At 53.8% G+C, this 15,014-nt stretch overlaps 1 protein-coding gene across 3 annotated transcripts in view; it reads left to right on the forward strand.

The window, feature by feature from the left end:
• The first annotated feature begins 364 nt into the window (after positions 1 to 364).
• TRIOBP (TRIO and F-actin binding protein) overlaps positions 365 to 15,014 on the forward strand; it is a 55,980-nt gene continuing 41,330 nt past the window's right edge. The window contains exons 1-5 of one of the 3 annotated variants that reach the window (XM_029204817.1): positions 365 to 488; positions 5,543 to 5,682; positions 7,186 to 7,375; positions 8,830 to 8,998; positions 14,507 to 15,014. The exon at positions 14,507 to 15,014 is cut by the window's right edge and continues 1,671 nt beyond it. In XM_029204817.1, the coding sequence (XP_029060650.1) occupies positions 375 to 488; positions 5,543 to 5,682; positions 7,186 to 7,375; positions 8,830 to 8,998; positions 14,507 to 15,014 (1,121 nt within the window). In that variant the 5' untranslated portion in view covers positions 365 to 374. Of the gene's footprint in view, positions 489 to 5,542; positions 5,683 to 7,138; positions 7,376 to 8,829; positions 8,999 to 14,506 lie in introns of those variants that run through there. The other 2 variants (XM_029204813.1, XM_029204814.1) reach the window with 2 other exon arrangements.

Below are 15,014 nucleotides of genomic sequence, written 5' to 3' on the forward strand. Positions count from 1 at the left end.
TCTGGCTGGGTGGATCAGGGAAGGAACTGGGGATATGCATTTTATGAGCAGCTCAGCTGAGTCTAATGCAGGGTCCTCAAAATACACTTTGAGCAACACTGCAGTAATGACTAGAAATCACATGTCAAATGTTTGGCAGAGTGCCTGGTGCTTAGGAGGTGCTTAATGAGTGTTTGTTGAGTGAATAAGTGAACAGGTGAAAGAGTTGATGGATAACCTCATTTCCTTGGTCCTTGGCGGTCTGGGGGCAAGCTGGGGCTGGAGTCTGGGTGGGCTGCCAGCCAGTCAGCTGGTCTTTGCCTCCCCCCGACCCCTAATTCTTCCCAGGCCCCACCATCGGATTGCAGGAGCTGCGCTGGCCTGATTCAACTGATATGGAGGGGTTGGCTGGGAATGCCCCCTGTGACCACTTTGAAGCTAATGTGCTTGCCCAGAGATGCTGTCAAAACTGCTTTCACCCTGAGGAGGCCCACAGAGCAAGGCATCAGGTAGGCAGGCTTTCCTGAGTGGTGGTTTGGGACAGGGGAGTCTGTGATGGGGGTGCCTGGCTGGGCCACTAACTTGCAGCTGAACTCAGACACTGACCTTCCTTGTGGTCAGAGCCTCAGTTTTCCCAGTCTGTACAATGAGGTGGTGGGACCATGTTAATGCTTCCCAAATGCCAGTTATTCTCCTCCTGCTCTTATGATTTTTTTGCCAAGCCTCATATAACCTATTACTTACCGTACTGTCCATTAAATCAATACGCATTTTTTCACTTATATTAAAACAAAACTTTACATCACCACCACAAATAGAAAACTAGAATCATATCCTTTATATAGAAGGTTCAAAGGAAAGAATAAAAGAGGGAAAAAAAAACAACCCAGAAATGTCACTAAATTCTAACTAGAGAGTGTTGTCAGCTAAAGGTTCTGAGCCTGAGCCCTGCTGTCTCTCTGTTAAAAAGGGAGATTGGTAGGTGTTAGCCATTAAAGATACACACATCCACTGGAGACTTTCTCCTTGAAGGTACTGAAGGAGTAAAAGGGGAGGCATTTTCTCACTTTGTGATGGATGAGGTTTCAGGCTAAGCCCTGGTCCAAGTAAACCCAGAGCTATGAGAAGCACGGGACTGTGAATCTCCAAGGGCGCTGCAGCCTTGACCCCCTCATGGCTCTGTGTCATTCTCAGTGAGACTTGAGGCTCCCCTTGAGCCTGGCCGCCATCTCCATGCAGGCATTAGCCTCTAAGAGGTGGCCAATATAAGGGAGTTGCTGTTCAGCTTTGGAGCCAAGCAGACCAGAGTTCCAGTCCTAGGTTTGCCATTTACCCACTGTGTGACCTTGGGTCATTGACTGCTCTGGTTTCACTCTCCTAATGGGTAAAGTGGGGCAACAAGTCTTCTCACCCAGGGCATCTGGCCCTGCTTAGCCCAAGTCACATGTGGCTAATTCGATACACATTCGTTTCCTTTCTTCCTCCTTCCCGACCAGAAAAGTCAACCTGGGAGATTCTTTTCTACCTGTCCTGATACCTCCAAAAACAGCTCCCCTACCCTCACCCCCAAGTTCAGGGAGCAGTTGCCTGAAATCCCTTTGAGTCCATCTCCCATGCAAATGACCTTCTCCCGATGGGTGGGGAGATGGCAAGCCTGGAACAGGAGGAGAAGCTTGGATTCAGACAGGTCTGAGTTCTAGTCTCAGTCCCACCACTTCCCAGTTGAGACCCTGGGCCAGCTCATGTGTTCACATATATTGAATCGGTGCTTAAAATGTGCCAGGCATTATGCTAGATATTGGGGAAACAGTGACAAATAGAACAGACACAGTTCCTGGTTCATGGGCTTGTAGTCTAGCAAGAGAAATGGAGACTAAGAAAGTAATCATGCAAATAATTTTTTAATCATGGTTGTGATAAATGTAAAGGAACAGCAAGTGGCATGAGGGTAAATGATAGGGCATTCGGGGAATGTTTCTCGAAGGAAATGATACTTTAACTGCTTGGTAAGGGCTATGAGGGCATCGCCAGTGAAGCTGGGGTAAGAGGAGTGGAAGGGAACAATAAGTGCAAAGCCCCTGAGGCAGAAAGGAGGAGGCACACTGGAGGGTGGAGAGAAGCCAAGGATGGAGAATGGGGTGGGGGCTGGGTCTCACCGGCCTGTGGGGACTTGTGGACATGCTGAGAACCTTGGACTTTTTCCTGAGAGGCATGGGGAGCCACTAAAGATTTTAAACAGGGGAGTGATGTGATCAGGTTTGCATTTTCAAAAGTCACTCTGACCGCAGGACAGAGAATGGACAACAGGGAGTGAGAGTGAACAAGGTGACCAATTACTCATATCAGAGGTGACAGAGACTTTTTTTTTAATTAACTAATTTTATTTTGGCTGCACTGGGTCTTCATTGCGGCACGCGGGCTTCTCTAGTTGTGGCGCGAGGGCTTAGCTGCGGTATGTGGGATTTTAGTTCCCCAGCCAGGGATTGAACCCAGGTCCCCTGCATTGGGAGCATGGAGTCTTAACCACTGGAGTACCAGGGAAGTCCCTGATGCTGGAGATTTTGAGATGGAGACAAATGGACACATTTCAGAGCTAACTGAATAGGAGAATCTAAAGGATTTGGTAAATGAGTAACGTGGAGAGGCTGGAACGTGGCTGACTGCTGTGTTATTTTCTGAGGCAGAGTTCTTGGAATGGGAGGCCCGTTTGGAGTTGTTTGGGGTGGTGAGTGGGAGGTGCCTGGGGGACACACTGGAGATGAGAGGAGTTTACTTAATATGAGGAGCTCAGGAGCCAGACCTCTGCAGGAGATAGAGGCTTTCAGGTCATCAGGATCTGGCGCTGATGAAAGTCCTGCTCATGGATGAACAGTTTCAAACATGTAGAGTCCCAAAATCTGTGTGTTAAAAAAGCATCCCCCAGCCAGATCCTTAATTACACTCCAGCACACACTCATCCCTGAGGGGCCTGATAAAGGTATCACCTGGGGCTAGAGCCAGTTCTGACATCTTCACCTATGTTAGAAAATGCAGGGACTTCCCTGGTGGCGCAGTGGTTAAGAATCTGCCTGCCAATGCAGGGGACATGGGTTCGAGCCCTGGTCCGGGAAGATCCCACATGCCGTGGAGCAACTAAGCCCGTGAGCCACAACTACTGAGCCCATGTGCCACAACTAGTGAAGCCTGCGCGCCTAGAGCCCGTGCTCCACAAGAGAAGCCACCGCAATGAGAAGCCTGCTCACCGCATTGAAGAATAGCCCCTGCTCACCGAAACTAGAGAAAGCCCGCACGCAGCAACGAAGACCCAATGCAGCCAAAAATAAATAAATAAATAAATTTATTTGAAAAAGAAAGAAAGAAAGAAAGAAAATGCAGAAAGGGCCCCAGGTCACAGAGCAAACCTTTCCCAGAAGCTTGCTCCAGCTCCCCATGATCCTGGGCTCTGGATGCATTTCTGCTCTGCTCTCAGCTGAGTCTCCCAGGCTGGGAGGTGTGAGGAGAGCTTATCCCTGGAAATCACACAGCCTAGACCAGGTCATGGCCAGGTTCTGGATGGAGGGGGGAGGGTCTTGCTGTATGCCAGGCCCCACACATTCCTTTTCAATGCATCTGTTCTTAAGTATCTTTAACATTTTATTGACTTAACACTAATAAAATTCTATTGAATGTTTTTACATTATTTATTATATTTAAGATGTACAGACCTGGTGGCGCTCTAAGCCCTTTTACTCATAGTAACTCAGTGAATTCTCATAACACCCCTAGGGAGTGGGTCCGTTAATCACCTCCGTTTTGTAGATGAGGAAACCAGGCTCAGAGAGGGAAGTCACTGGGCTGAGGTCACCCAGCTGGGAAGTGGAGGCGCCAGGATTGGGCCTGATGACTGTCTGAGGCCAGAGCCCGTGCTGACCCGCCAGACAGGAAATCAGAGCTGGGGATTAGTTGCTGGGCCTACTCGTGTGGATGGTGGGTAGTGACGGGGGCTGGAGGTGAAGGCAGGGAGGAGGTACCACGACAGGCTGGGGCTCCTGCCGGGCCCAGCTGGGCTGGGACCCCTCGATGATGCCCAGAGTGCCGCTCCCTCCTTATTCACGCGGCAAGGTCCCCAGGGTAGCCAAGGCGCCAGGCCGGGCTGCAGATCTGACACCTCCCGCTATGGAGCGCTGATCAGAATCTGGCTCCCGGGCAGGGGGCGAAACTGAATCCAGAAGGGCCTTCCTTCTCTGGCTTGGATGGTGCGGCAGACACCCCAGCCCCACTCCTTGGCACTGCCCAGGTCCCAGAGTGGCGGCCTTCTTGGAACCCGGAGACTCTGTGCCCACCCCAGGGCTGCGGCCAGGCTGTGGCCTCCGCCCCGGTTCTGGGCTCCAAGGTCCCCAGGGAGCCCGGGCCCAGGCCCCCTCCCGGCCCCGCTCTCAGGTGAGCCTCGAGGATCGGGTTCCTGCGGTTTCATGTCCTGCATTGTTCTTGGCTGGGCCCCGGCTTATGAAACAGTAATGAGGGGCCCCTGCTCCCGCAGCCGGCCCCTCTAAGGTTTCCACTGCCTCGGCTGCCGCCACCTCGGCCCAGAGTCGGGGCCTGGGAGGGCAGCAGCGTGGGGGCCTGAGTTGGAGCCCCCCGGGTACGAGGGTGCTGACAGCCGCCAGCCGCCACTGCCGGAGCCCGCCGCCCAGGTAATCCGAGAGGAGGCGGGGTGCAGGGTGCCGTGGCCGCTGTCCCCCTCACCGGGGGGAGGGCCCTGCCACCCTGGGAGGTGGGGAGGAATGGGGGGGCCTTCCCGGAGGCGAGCAGCCGTTCCCCCGGGTGAGCCCAGCACCAGCCTTTGCAGGTGTGGCCCTGCTCAGGGCAGGAGGGAGAGAGAAACCCTCAGCCAGCTCGGGGGCCCTGACCCCAACCCCTGGAGCCTTGACCTTCCAGCCCTGGAGCCCCCTGGCCCTCCTCTAGGAGCGCACATCTCTCCTTTTCTCCAAGGTCTTCCTTCCCATCTCCTCCTCCCTCAGACTACCTCTTCCTGCCTCAGACATTTTCCTTCATCCTCCGGACTAGCTTAATCCTCCCTCTCCCTCCTCATCCTTGAGTTCTGGCAACAGAAGACCCTTTTGGATCCTTTAGTGCACTTCACATCCTCAGGCACAGACTCACACCTATGTGCCGACACACACGTGCTTGCTTGTGTACACAAGTCAGGTGGGTATGCTAATGCGTGTGTTTATAAACACATATAAATAAACGTACATGCACTTATGCAAACAGACACATCAGTGTACCCACCAGACATGCATACACATGCGTGCACATGCGCATACTTGCACACACGCAGGAATTTATACGAACACATACCTGTAGACATGTGCGCATGCACATAACCTGTACCTCTGCCAGCCCCCAGCTTGGGTCCCAAGGAGCACTTCCAGTCTGATGGACAGCTCTCCCTGAGAAGTGGAGATCCCAGGAGGAGCTGTCGGGAGACTCTTCCACACCGCCTGGTGGGGGGAGGGGCTGCACAGGGGGAGGGGAGCCCCCACGTGGGCGACGAGCTGCCTCCTCTCCGACTCTATCTCAGGAGCCCGGGAGCCCTCCAAGTGCTGAGGCGCCCTACTGCGACCTGCCACGCCGCCCAGCCGCCCCTGAGGACCCGCTCGGTGCCTCGACCTCCAACTGCCAGTCTGTGGTGGGTTCGGGCCTTGGGCCAGGGCCTGAAAGGTGGGTAGAACCCTGGGGCCTGAGGAGGGGTTCCCGGGGTTGGATGCCCTCACCCATCCCACCCCACACCCCTTCATGATGGCAGCCTCCGTCTGTGATGGCTGCTGTCGTGGGTCACATGGTCAGTCCACTCGGCCTGGGTACAGGCAGCAGTGGGCATGTTCCATGGGCCCTAGCTCAGGGGATGGAGCAGCGTGCACCCACCCTGCAGTGGGCATGGCCCACAGCCCACTCACATTTCCTGGTTCCCTTTGCACTGCTTTAAAAGATTAAACAGTCTCAGCACCCAGGGGCGCTTTTTATCACCCACCTACCTGACCATGCACTGCCCCTAGGCTCTGGAATTCCCTCCACCCCGGGGCCTGAGTTGGACCGAAGTCCCTCTTTGGGGCCATGGTGCCTTGGGAGGACATGGCTGAGGATCTAGAGACCTGGGTTCCAGCTTCAGCTCCTTTCCTGATGGGCTGTGGGACCTTGGGCAAGTTATTCCCTCTTTTTATACCTCAGTTTCCCTGTTTAAAAAAGAAGAGGGATTGAATCAAATCAGCATTGTTTTGCGAACATGTGTTCCTCATAGGTAGGCATTATTTTACAAAAAACAAAAAACAGCTCTGCCATCAAATATGTTTCAGAAAGTCTGGTATAAACAAATTGGAATATTGTTTTTTGCAGGACTTGTCAGAGCTTTTAGTTTGCTAGCAGGCACTGTGCTTTTGGGTGGGGAAGGTAGGAGAAGAGTGTAATATGTCTCAAACTTATTTGACCACAGACCTCTTTTAAGGGTCATCACTCATTTCTGTCTCATAGGCCAATTTGTGGGTCACTCTTTTTTTTTTTTAATTTTAGAATTTTATTTATTTTTTATACAGCAGGTTCTTATTAGTTATCCATTTTATACATATTAGTGTATATACGTCAATCCCAATCTCCCAGTTCATCACACCTCCCCACCACTTTCCCCCCTTGGTGTCCATTGTGGGTCACTTTTTGGGGATACTGCCAGCTCTAACCTACTGGCTTCTTTAAAGCAGGGCTTTCTCTACAGCTCCCTCCCTTGGCATCCAGACCGGTGGCCCTGTCACTGCCCCTGGAGCCCTGCTCCCTCTCAAAGCCCCCTATTAGCCCAGCATGATTCTGTCTTAGTCTTACAGAGCTTGGGGTCCTCTCTCCTGCTCCAGTAACATGGTGGGGGTTGAGGCCACAGCCCTGGTTCACAGTGCATCTCTGCCTTTTCCTAGCTCTGTGACCTTGGCCAGTCCCTTGACCTCTCTGAGCCTCAGTTTCTTCATCTGTAAAATGGGAATCTTTACACTCACTTCGAAGGGAGGCTGTTGGAGCTAAACGAGGCAGCCCACGTGAAGGGCAGAACACAGGCAGCCCTCGGTGTTAGCTCCCTCCTCCACTCAAAAGTGAGGTGTGTGTGCACCTGGGTGGTGGTGGGGTGTTACTCCTTAATTCCCATCACTTTGAGGGAAAAAGTCATGGGTCTGTCTCCTCTCCCAGGGGCCCATCAACAGGGCTCCCTGCAGAGGGCCTCACAGCCACCCCCAGGAGCCAGGAACCCGAGGCAGCACCCTACCTGGAGGGCCTGGCCTCCTCCCTCTGCGGCAACTTCAACGAGAGCCCTGACTCTGGCACCAGCTCCAGCCCTGACTGCGAAGCCCCTGATGATACCAGCGACTCGTCTTCCGTGGTGAGAGGGGGGCGGGAGGCCAGGGCAAGAGCAGGTGTCTGCCCCTGGGCCAGCCCTGGGGTCCCACGCAAACCCCCAGACGGGGCTGAGCCTCTCACAACAGGGAACGGAGCCGAGGTCCTCTGGAGCCTTAGCCAGCATGTTGGGCTGCCCCAGACCCTGCACCTGGGAGGGACTGGGGGCTCTGCAGGGCCAGCCCAGGGGGCTGAGGGTCTGGCTCTGAAAAGATGGAGGCAGGTGTTTCAGTTGACAGGGAGCTCGTGCATCATCAACGGGCTCCAGCTGCCAAAAACTCTCAGTTCACGGAGGGCCAGGATGTTGGGTGTGGTATCCAGATCAGGAGTGGGACTGGACCTAGGCCCTGCCCTGGTCACACACTGCTAAGCCCCATGGCCAGCCCTGGCATAGATATCCGAGGGTCAGAGGAAAGGGAGCAGGCTGTAGGGCCTGGCAAGGGCGGGGGGCTATTTAGCCAGGAGAAGAGGAGACTCAGGGGAACTTCTTGGGACATGCGACCCTCAAAGTGTTGTCCCGGGACAGAAGAGGCAGGCTATCCAGGAGACCCCAGGGGAAAGTGATAAGATTCAGAATAAAACGATCCAGCCCTAGAGGCATTGTCTCAGGAAGGCTCCACTCTGAGGTGGAGAGTTTTATGTCCCTGTTTTGGGGACAGAAATCTGAGGCTCAAAGAAGGGAAGTGACTTACTTGAGGCCACACATCTGGGAAGTGGTGGGGCTAGACTTTAGGGGTTTTTTTGTTATTATAAATTTATTTATTTATTTATTTTTGGCTGCATTGGGTCTTTGTTGCTGTGCGCGGGCTTTCTCTAGTTTTGTTGAACGGGGGCTACTCTTCAATGTGGTGTGTGGGCTTCTCATTGCTGTGGCTTCTCTTGTTGTGGAGCACGGGCTCTAGGCGCGTGGGCTTCAGTAGTTGTGGCATGCGGGCTCAGTAGTTGTGGTGCACGGGCTTAGTTGCTCCGCGGCATGTGGGATCTTCCCGGACCAGGGCTCGAACCCGTGTCCCTTGCATTGGCAGGAGGATTCTTAACCACCGCGCCACCAGGAAAGCCCCTGGGGCTAGACTTTGAACTTACCTACTTCTCTCTGGATCCTGGGGGTATCTCTGGGGCAGGGACCGCTATTTGAAGGCCCTCCTACCACACGGAGTCTGACTACCCTGGGTTCAAGTCCCCTCCCATATAAACCATTTCCCAGCTGTGTGACTTTGGGCAAGTTCTTAGCACCAAGGGACATACCTACTGCACAGGGTTGATTGAACCTTCACTGAGTTCACACCTTCCAAGAGCCCAGCACAGTCCTGAGCATACAGCAGGTGCTCTTGCAATGTCAATTCCCTTTCCTTCCATCTATCCATCTCATGCTGGGAGTGCAGGCCCTGGGCTCTCTCTCCTTGCTCTCCAAACAGGCTTTCTCCTCCCCTTCCCTGGCAGGACTGGGACACTGTTGAGAGGCAAGAGGAGGCCCCCAGTGGGGACAAGTTCACCGTGATGATCCCACGGAAGCCACAGGAGGGGCCAAGGGCTGACAGTGCCCGAAGGGCTCCTCCTCTCCTCACCCGGTCCCCTGTAGGAGGAGACACTGCAGGCCAGAGAAAGGAGGGTGAGTACCTTCTGCCAGGCCAGGTTGGTCCCTGTGACCACAGGTGTGGTGATGGCCAGGGGCCTGGGAACCAGATAACCATTTCTCTGGCCGCGTGGGCCCCTGGGTACATCTTACTTTGACAGCTTGAGTCTTAATGACAGTAACGGTCCCCATATAATTATGGAGCAGGCAATGTGCCATGCAATCTGCTTTAAATACATCATCTTGCAACTGGTGGGTCAGGATCTTCAGGTTGCAAGTGATGGAAACTGGCTGAGTAAAAGCCTAGAGGAATGCCTTCGGGCATGGCTGGATCCAGGTGTGCAAATGGCATCAGAAATCTGGTGTCTGCTCTTCTCTCTTCATTCTCAGATCCTCCCCTGATGGTGGCAGGATGAGTAGCAGCGGTATCAGGCTGTATCCTACCTAATTTTCAACTCCCACAGTAAGCGGGCACAATCTTCCCGAGAGATATAGCTAAAGTCCCAGGAAGGGTTCTCCCTGGGACCCAGCATGGGTCATGTGCCCAACCTGGAGATCAGGGATGGGATCAACCCCCTGTTCAAACTTCATGGTCTGAGAGTGGAAGAGAGGAGATGGCCCAAAGGAAATCAAGGAGGTGTTGTTTCCAGAGAAAGGCAGAAGGCTGCTGGTCAGGCCAAGCCCACAGATGCCCATGACACTGGTCAGCGTCTCGCTGGTATGTGAACCCAGGATGCTGGACCCCCAGAGTTTGGGCCCTCCATCACTACTGCACTGTGTTGCCTCCGGGTCTCTGTCTTCAGCATCATCAGGATTTAGAGGTGTGGGGCGGGGCATCCATGTCCTAACCCCAGAAGGCAGCCTTGGCTTCCTACGGCTCCTGTAGCATTCAATCATCAAACACACGAGCACTAACCATGTAAGACCTGATGCTAGATACCTTGGGCATTCAGGAAGAGCCAGGCATGGTCCCTGCCCCGAAAAGCTCATCATCTAGTAAAGCAAACAGATGGGAGATGACAAACAGCAGCTCAGGACAGAGGAAGGGCAGAAACAGCTGTGCGGGGTTGTGAGAAGGGCTGGGGGTGAGGGTCGGGGTAGGTCCGGGGTCCGGGGAGAAAGAGCTTCATTCCAGCCAAGGAAGGACTCAGAGGAACACCTTTTGGACGTGGCACTGTAGCTGAGGAAACAGCTGGGTAAAGGCATGGAGGTGTGAAAAGGGAGTATCCTGGTATGCACAGCTTTAGCAGAGATGGTGGTATATAGCTGGGCCAGACCATGCGGGGCCTCAAGAGTCTAGCCAAGGAGTCTGGACTTTCTTTTGTAAGTAGCAGGGAGCCACAGGAGGTTTTTGCGAATGGGAGCGATGTAATTGGTCCTGTGCCTTAAGAATTTCACTAGGGCAAGGTGTGAAGGATGAATTGAAGCAGGGCGAGGCAGAGGAGACTTCTGCAGTTTAAGAGACTGTTGCAGCCACTGTAGTGATAACTGGTTTAGGCATGAATCACCGGCTGATGCTAAATTCCTGGGTGAAGGGTTGTCAGGGAACAGTATATTCACACGGTCTCAGAGTATCGCCCCTCAGATTACATATCGATTACAGAGGGAAGAGGCACCCTTAGGATGGGAAGATCTGGCAGACACCACCTTAACCAAGTGGCCGCTCAGCATCCCAGCATGGGGCAGACTGGCCAGGTGCCCCCATGTGTTGCACGGGGGAGGACATGGCATCTTTTCCAAGTCCAAGAGAGTGGGAACTGATTTTTGGACAATTAGACAGGAGGCTGTGAGAGCAAGTGTCACGTGGACAGGGAGGGCCTCTCTGGGGAGGCGACATTGTAGCTGAGATCTAAGTTCAGAAACAGAAGGAAGAGCCATTGCAGAGCCTTAAGGAGTGGGCAGAGGTGGCAGGTTCGAGGAGAGAAGAAAGATGGGGTGATAGGAGCATGTGGAGTGTAGGAGAAGGGGGTGCAGAGGAGGCCGGTGTTGGGGGCCACCAGTAACCTGACCCTCCCTCCCAACCTGTTCCTCCTCCAATCTGTTTGTTCTATGTCACCACCCGTCCGGAGGCTCAGGTCCCAAATCTCGTGTTATCCCGATTCCTCTTTCCTCACCTTTTACATCCAATCAGCAGCAATTCTGGTCAGCACCTCCAAAACACACCCCAAATATGTCTCCTTTTTGCCATCTTTACCACTGCTCCCCGACCAAACCAGGGGTTATTGCCACAGCGCCTTCAGATCTCCTGTTTCTGCCAGGCCCCTTTAGTCCATTCTGCCCCCAGCAGCTGAGCCATCCTTTAAAAACATTCATCAGATCTTGTCAGCACCCCAGCCTCCACTGCCCTGCCCCATCAGGCCCTGGGGAGAGTGTGTATGGGAAGAAGCACCTCCCCAGTGCGAATGGCCTGAGAGCTGGTGGGGTTTTGTACTAAATCCCTGCTTTCTTGCTCTTAAACACAGGGGCCGTGGGGTGGGGGGACCCTCACTATGTGACCTGCTTGATCAAAGGCAGTCACCACTGTCTGCCTGGCGGCAGGTTCCCAAATGCAGCAGGAGGCCACGGCCTGGGGGTAATTAGCCAAGTCCAAGATGCTGGGAATGCCTTGACATCCCTCTCGGGGCACCTCTCAGTTTGCAGACACACTCCATGGGGCAGGCTGTGCCGAGCCCGGCTAGCTGAGGGACAAAACACAGGTGCCCTAGAACCTCTGCATAGCCTGCCCTGTGTGCTCACTAAGGGGGCTGCAGGAATGAAGTCAGATCCTGGGTGGGCCAGGTTCCAAGGGATGCTTGTGTTGGGTGGGAAAGGGAAGAAACCGGGGCTGGGGGTGCTGACCCAGCTGTGAGCCACTGGGAGTGGTGGTAAACGCCATCTCAGCCAGTGCACATGCTCAAAGGGTGGGAAGACTCCAGGACGAGGTGCAACTCAGAGCTGGAAGGTGGTGGCACGATATTATTGCTCACTTATGGTGTGCTAGACACTTTCCTAAGCCCAGTAGACACAGTAGTAAAAAAGAAGGCGAGGCCCCTACCCACAGGGCGCTGGGAGGCCGGTGGGGGCAGGCAGAGCCTTGCCAGACATGGGAAATGCCTGGATTTTATTCCAAGTGCAGATGGGAGCCCCTGAAGTTTTTGCTTTTTTTTTTTTTTTTTTTTGGCGGTACGCGGGCCTCTCACTGCTGTGGCCTCTCCCGACGCGGAGCACCGGCTCCAGACGCGCAGGCTCAGCAGCCGTGGCTCACGGGCCCAGCTGCTCCACGGATGTGGGATCTTCCCAGACCGGGACACAAACCCGCATCCCCTGCATCGGCAGGCGGACTCCCAACCACTGCGCCACCAGGGAAGCCCTGCATTTTTTTAAATCTTTTAGAAGAGTTGCAAGGATAGTACAGAGAGTTTCCATTATACCGCTTACCCGGGTTTTCCCAGTGTTGACATCTTACATAACCATAGCCCTATTATCAAAATTAAGAAATTAACACTGGTAACAATACTACTGACTAAACTACAGACTTTCTTTGGATTCACCGTTTTTCCACAAATGCCCCTTTTATGTTGCAGGATCCAATCCAGGATCCCACATTGTGTTTAGTTACCATGTCTTTCAGTTTTCTCCCATCTGTGACAGCTTTTCGTCTCTCCTTGTAAGCAGGGGTGATCTAGCTAGATTTGCTTTTGGAAAGGATCTCCCTGGATGGGTGATGACCTTGGGCCCAGAGTGCACATTGTTGGGGGGCTATTGCAACCATCCAGGTGAGAAAGGAGGGTAGCTGAGAGCGGGGAGGTGGGAAGAGGTGGATGAGAGGAGCGTGCAGATTTGGAACGTCGTGGGGCATCAGACCATCACGCAACCACAAGGCAAATTTTTTTTTGGCCGAATCTCCGGCTTGCGGGATCCTAGATCCCAGTCTCGGCAGTGAAAGTGCCGAGTCCCAACCCCTGGACCGCCAGGGAATTCCCAACAGCGCAAATTTTAAGTGCTGCTCTGTGCGTGGTTCCAGTTCCTCGATGGGTGCTGGAAACTCAAGACTTCAGTGACACCAGCTCAGAGAGTTTGGAGGAGGCAGAGGTTTCAAAGTGTGAGAAGAGGGTTTCCATTTTTTTTTTTTTTTGGCCGCGTTGCGTGGCTTGTGGGATCTCAGTTCCCCCACCAGGGACTGAGCCCTAGGCCAAGGCAGTGAAAGTGCAGAATCCCAACCACTAGGCCATCAGGCAACTCCCCAGAGAAGAGAGACTCTTAAGTGCGGACTTTGATGAATGCAGTCGTGGCTCCTTCAAGACACGGCCACAATACCCGTTACTTCTCTCCTGAAGTACCAGCCCAGGGACACGCACACAGCTGGTGGCCACCACATGCTTGGTGACCAAGGGACTGAGGGGGGTGTAGGGTGACACCATGATCATGGCGGCCCCTTCATGGGGATGGGAGTTGTGAGGGGGTCACTGATTAGCGAAGTTACATGAATTCCTTAGATCAGGGCTTCTTAAACTGTAACGTGCATGCAAATCACCTGGGAATCTTATTAAAATGTGATTCTGATGCAGTGCACCCAGGGTGCACCTGAGATTCTGCATTTCTTAGCAAACCCCCGGGTGAGGCCAATGCTGCTGGTTCACAAAAGGAACTTTTTAGAGCGATCACACAAGTCTCACTGGAAGAGAGGGGGGAATTTCTCGGAATCCAGTTGCAGGAAGTAGAACAGAAATGAAAATTTGTTGGTAGCTGCTATTCAATCTAGCTCTCCCTCTCTGGGGTCACACAGGCTATTTTATGCTTCTTTCTTTCTTTTTCTTTTCTTTAAAGGTTTTTTGATGTGGACTATTTTTTTTTTTTTGCGGTACGCTGGCCTCTCATTGTTGTGGCCTCTCCCGTTGCGGAGCACAGGCTCCAGACGCGCAGGCTCAGCGGCCATGGCTCACAGGCCCAGCCGCTCCGCGGCATGTGGGATCTTCCCAGACCAGGGCACGAACCCGTGTCCCCTGCATCGGCAGGTGGACTCCCAACCACTGCGCCACCAGGGAAGCCCAATGTGACTATTTTTAAAGTCTTTATTGAATTTGTTATAACATTGCTTCTGTTTTATGTTCTGGTTTTTTGACCGCAAGTCATGTGGGGTCTTAGCTCCTCGACCAGGGATTGAACCCGCACCCCCTGCATTGGAAGGCGAAGTCTTAACCACTGGGCGGCCAGGGAAGTCCCTCACAGACTATTTTCAAAACTGCTCTTTACGAGTTTGCCTCTTTTCTAACTTGTTCATGAACCCCCAGACTATGTGACCTTCGGCTCTAGAGCCCACCCCACTTTGACCGAGTCATCCTGGTTTTCAATTTCAAATTCCTGACCTCAGCTTGAGAGTGGCATCTAAGCCCTCCCCCAATCTGTTGCTCAGAGGGGTGGAGTTGTGTGATAGGGAAAGTGGGTCCTCTAAGGAGACAGTGTGGGGTGTGCCCCAATCACCTGTCCCAGGGGACAAAGGAAGGTAGGCTGTGGGAGCTGCCTAGACCTCTGCCTTTACCTTGAACCTACCTCTTCTCTCTCTAGGCTCTGGTGGTGGGAACCGAAGCGCCGGACAACACTGGGCGAAGCTCCGGGGAGAAAGTGGGTACTTCTTGGAGCGGCACCGGTCGGCGCTGACCCCGGTCTCTCCCGCGACACCACAGAGTGGTCCTCGAAGTGCCACCCCCCAGGCTTCCTCTCTCCATCGCTCTGCTTCCACACAACTCGATACCTCCCGAGCCTCCTCTCCCCCCCGAATTGCCCAACGGGACAACCCCAGAACCTCATCCACCCAGCAGGACACCCCCAGGACCTCTTCCAAACAGCGGAACACCCCCAGAGCATCCTCTCCCTCAAGAGTTGCCCAACGGGATAACCCCAGAACCTCGTCCACCCAACAGGATACCCCCAAGACCTCTTCCACACAGCGGAACACCCCCAGAGCATCCTCTCCCTCAAGAGTCGCCCAACGGGACAACCCCAGAACCTCGTCCACCCAACAGGACACCCCCAAGACCTCTTCCACACAGCGGAACACCCCCAGAGCATCCTC

Source organism: Monodon monoceros, unplaced genomic scaffold (assembly GCF_005190385.1).
Source record: "Monodon monoceros isolate NGI ecotype Baffin Bay Population unplaced genomic scaffold, NGI_Narwhal_1 Super_Scaffold_6, whole genome shotgun sequence".
NCBI classification, from domain to species: domain Eukaryota; kingdom Metazoa; phylum Chordata; class Mammalia; order Artiodactyla; family Monodontidae; genus Monodon; species Monodon monoceros.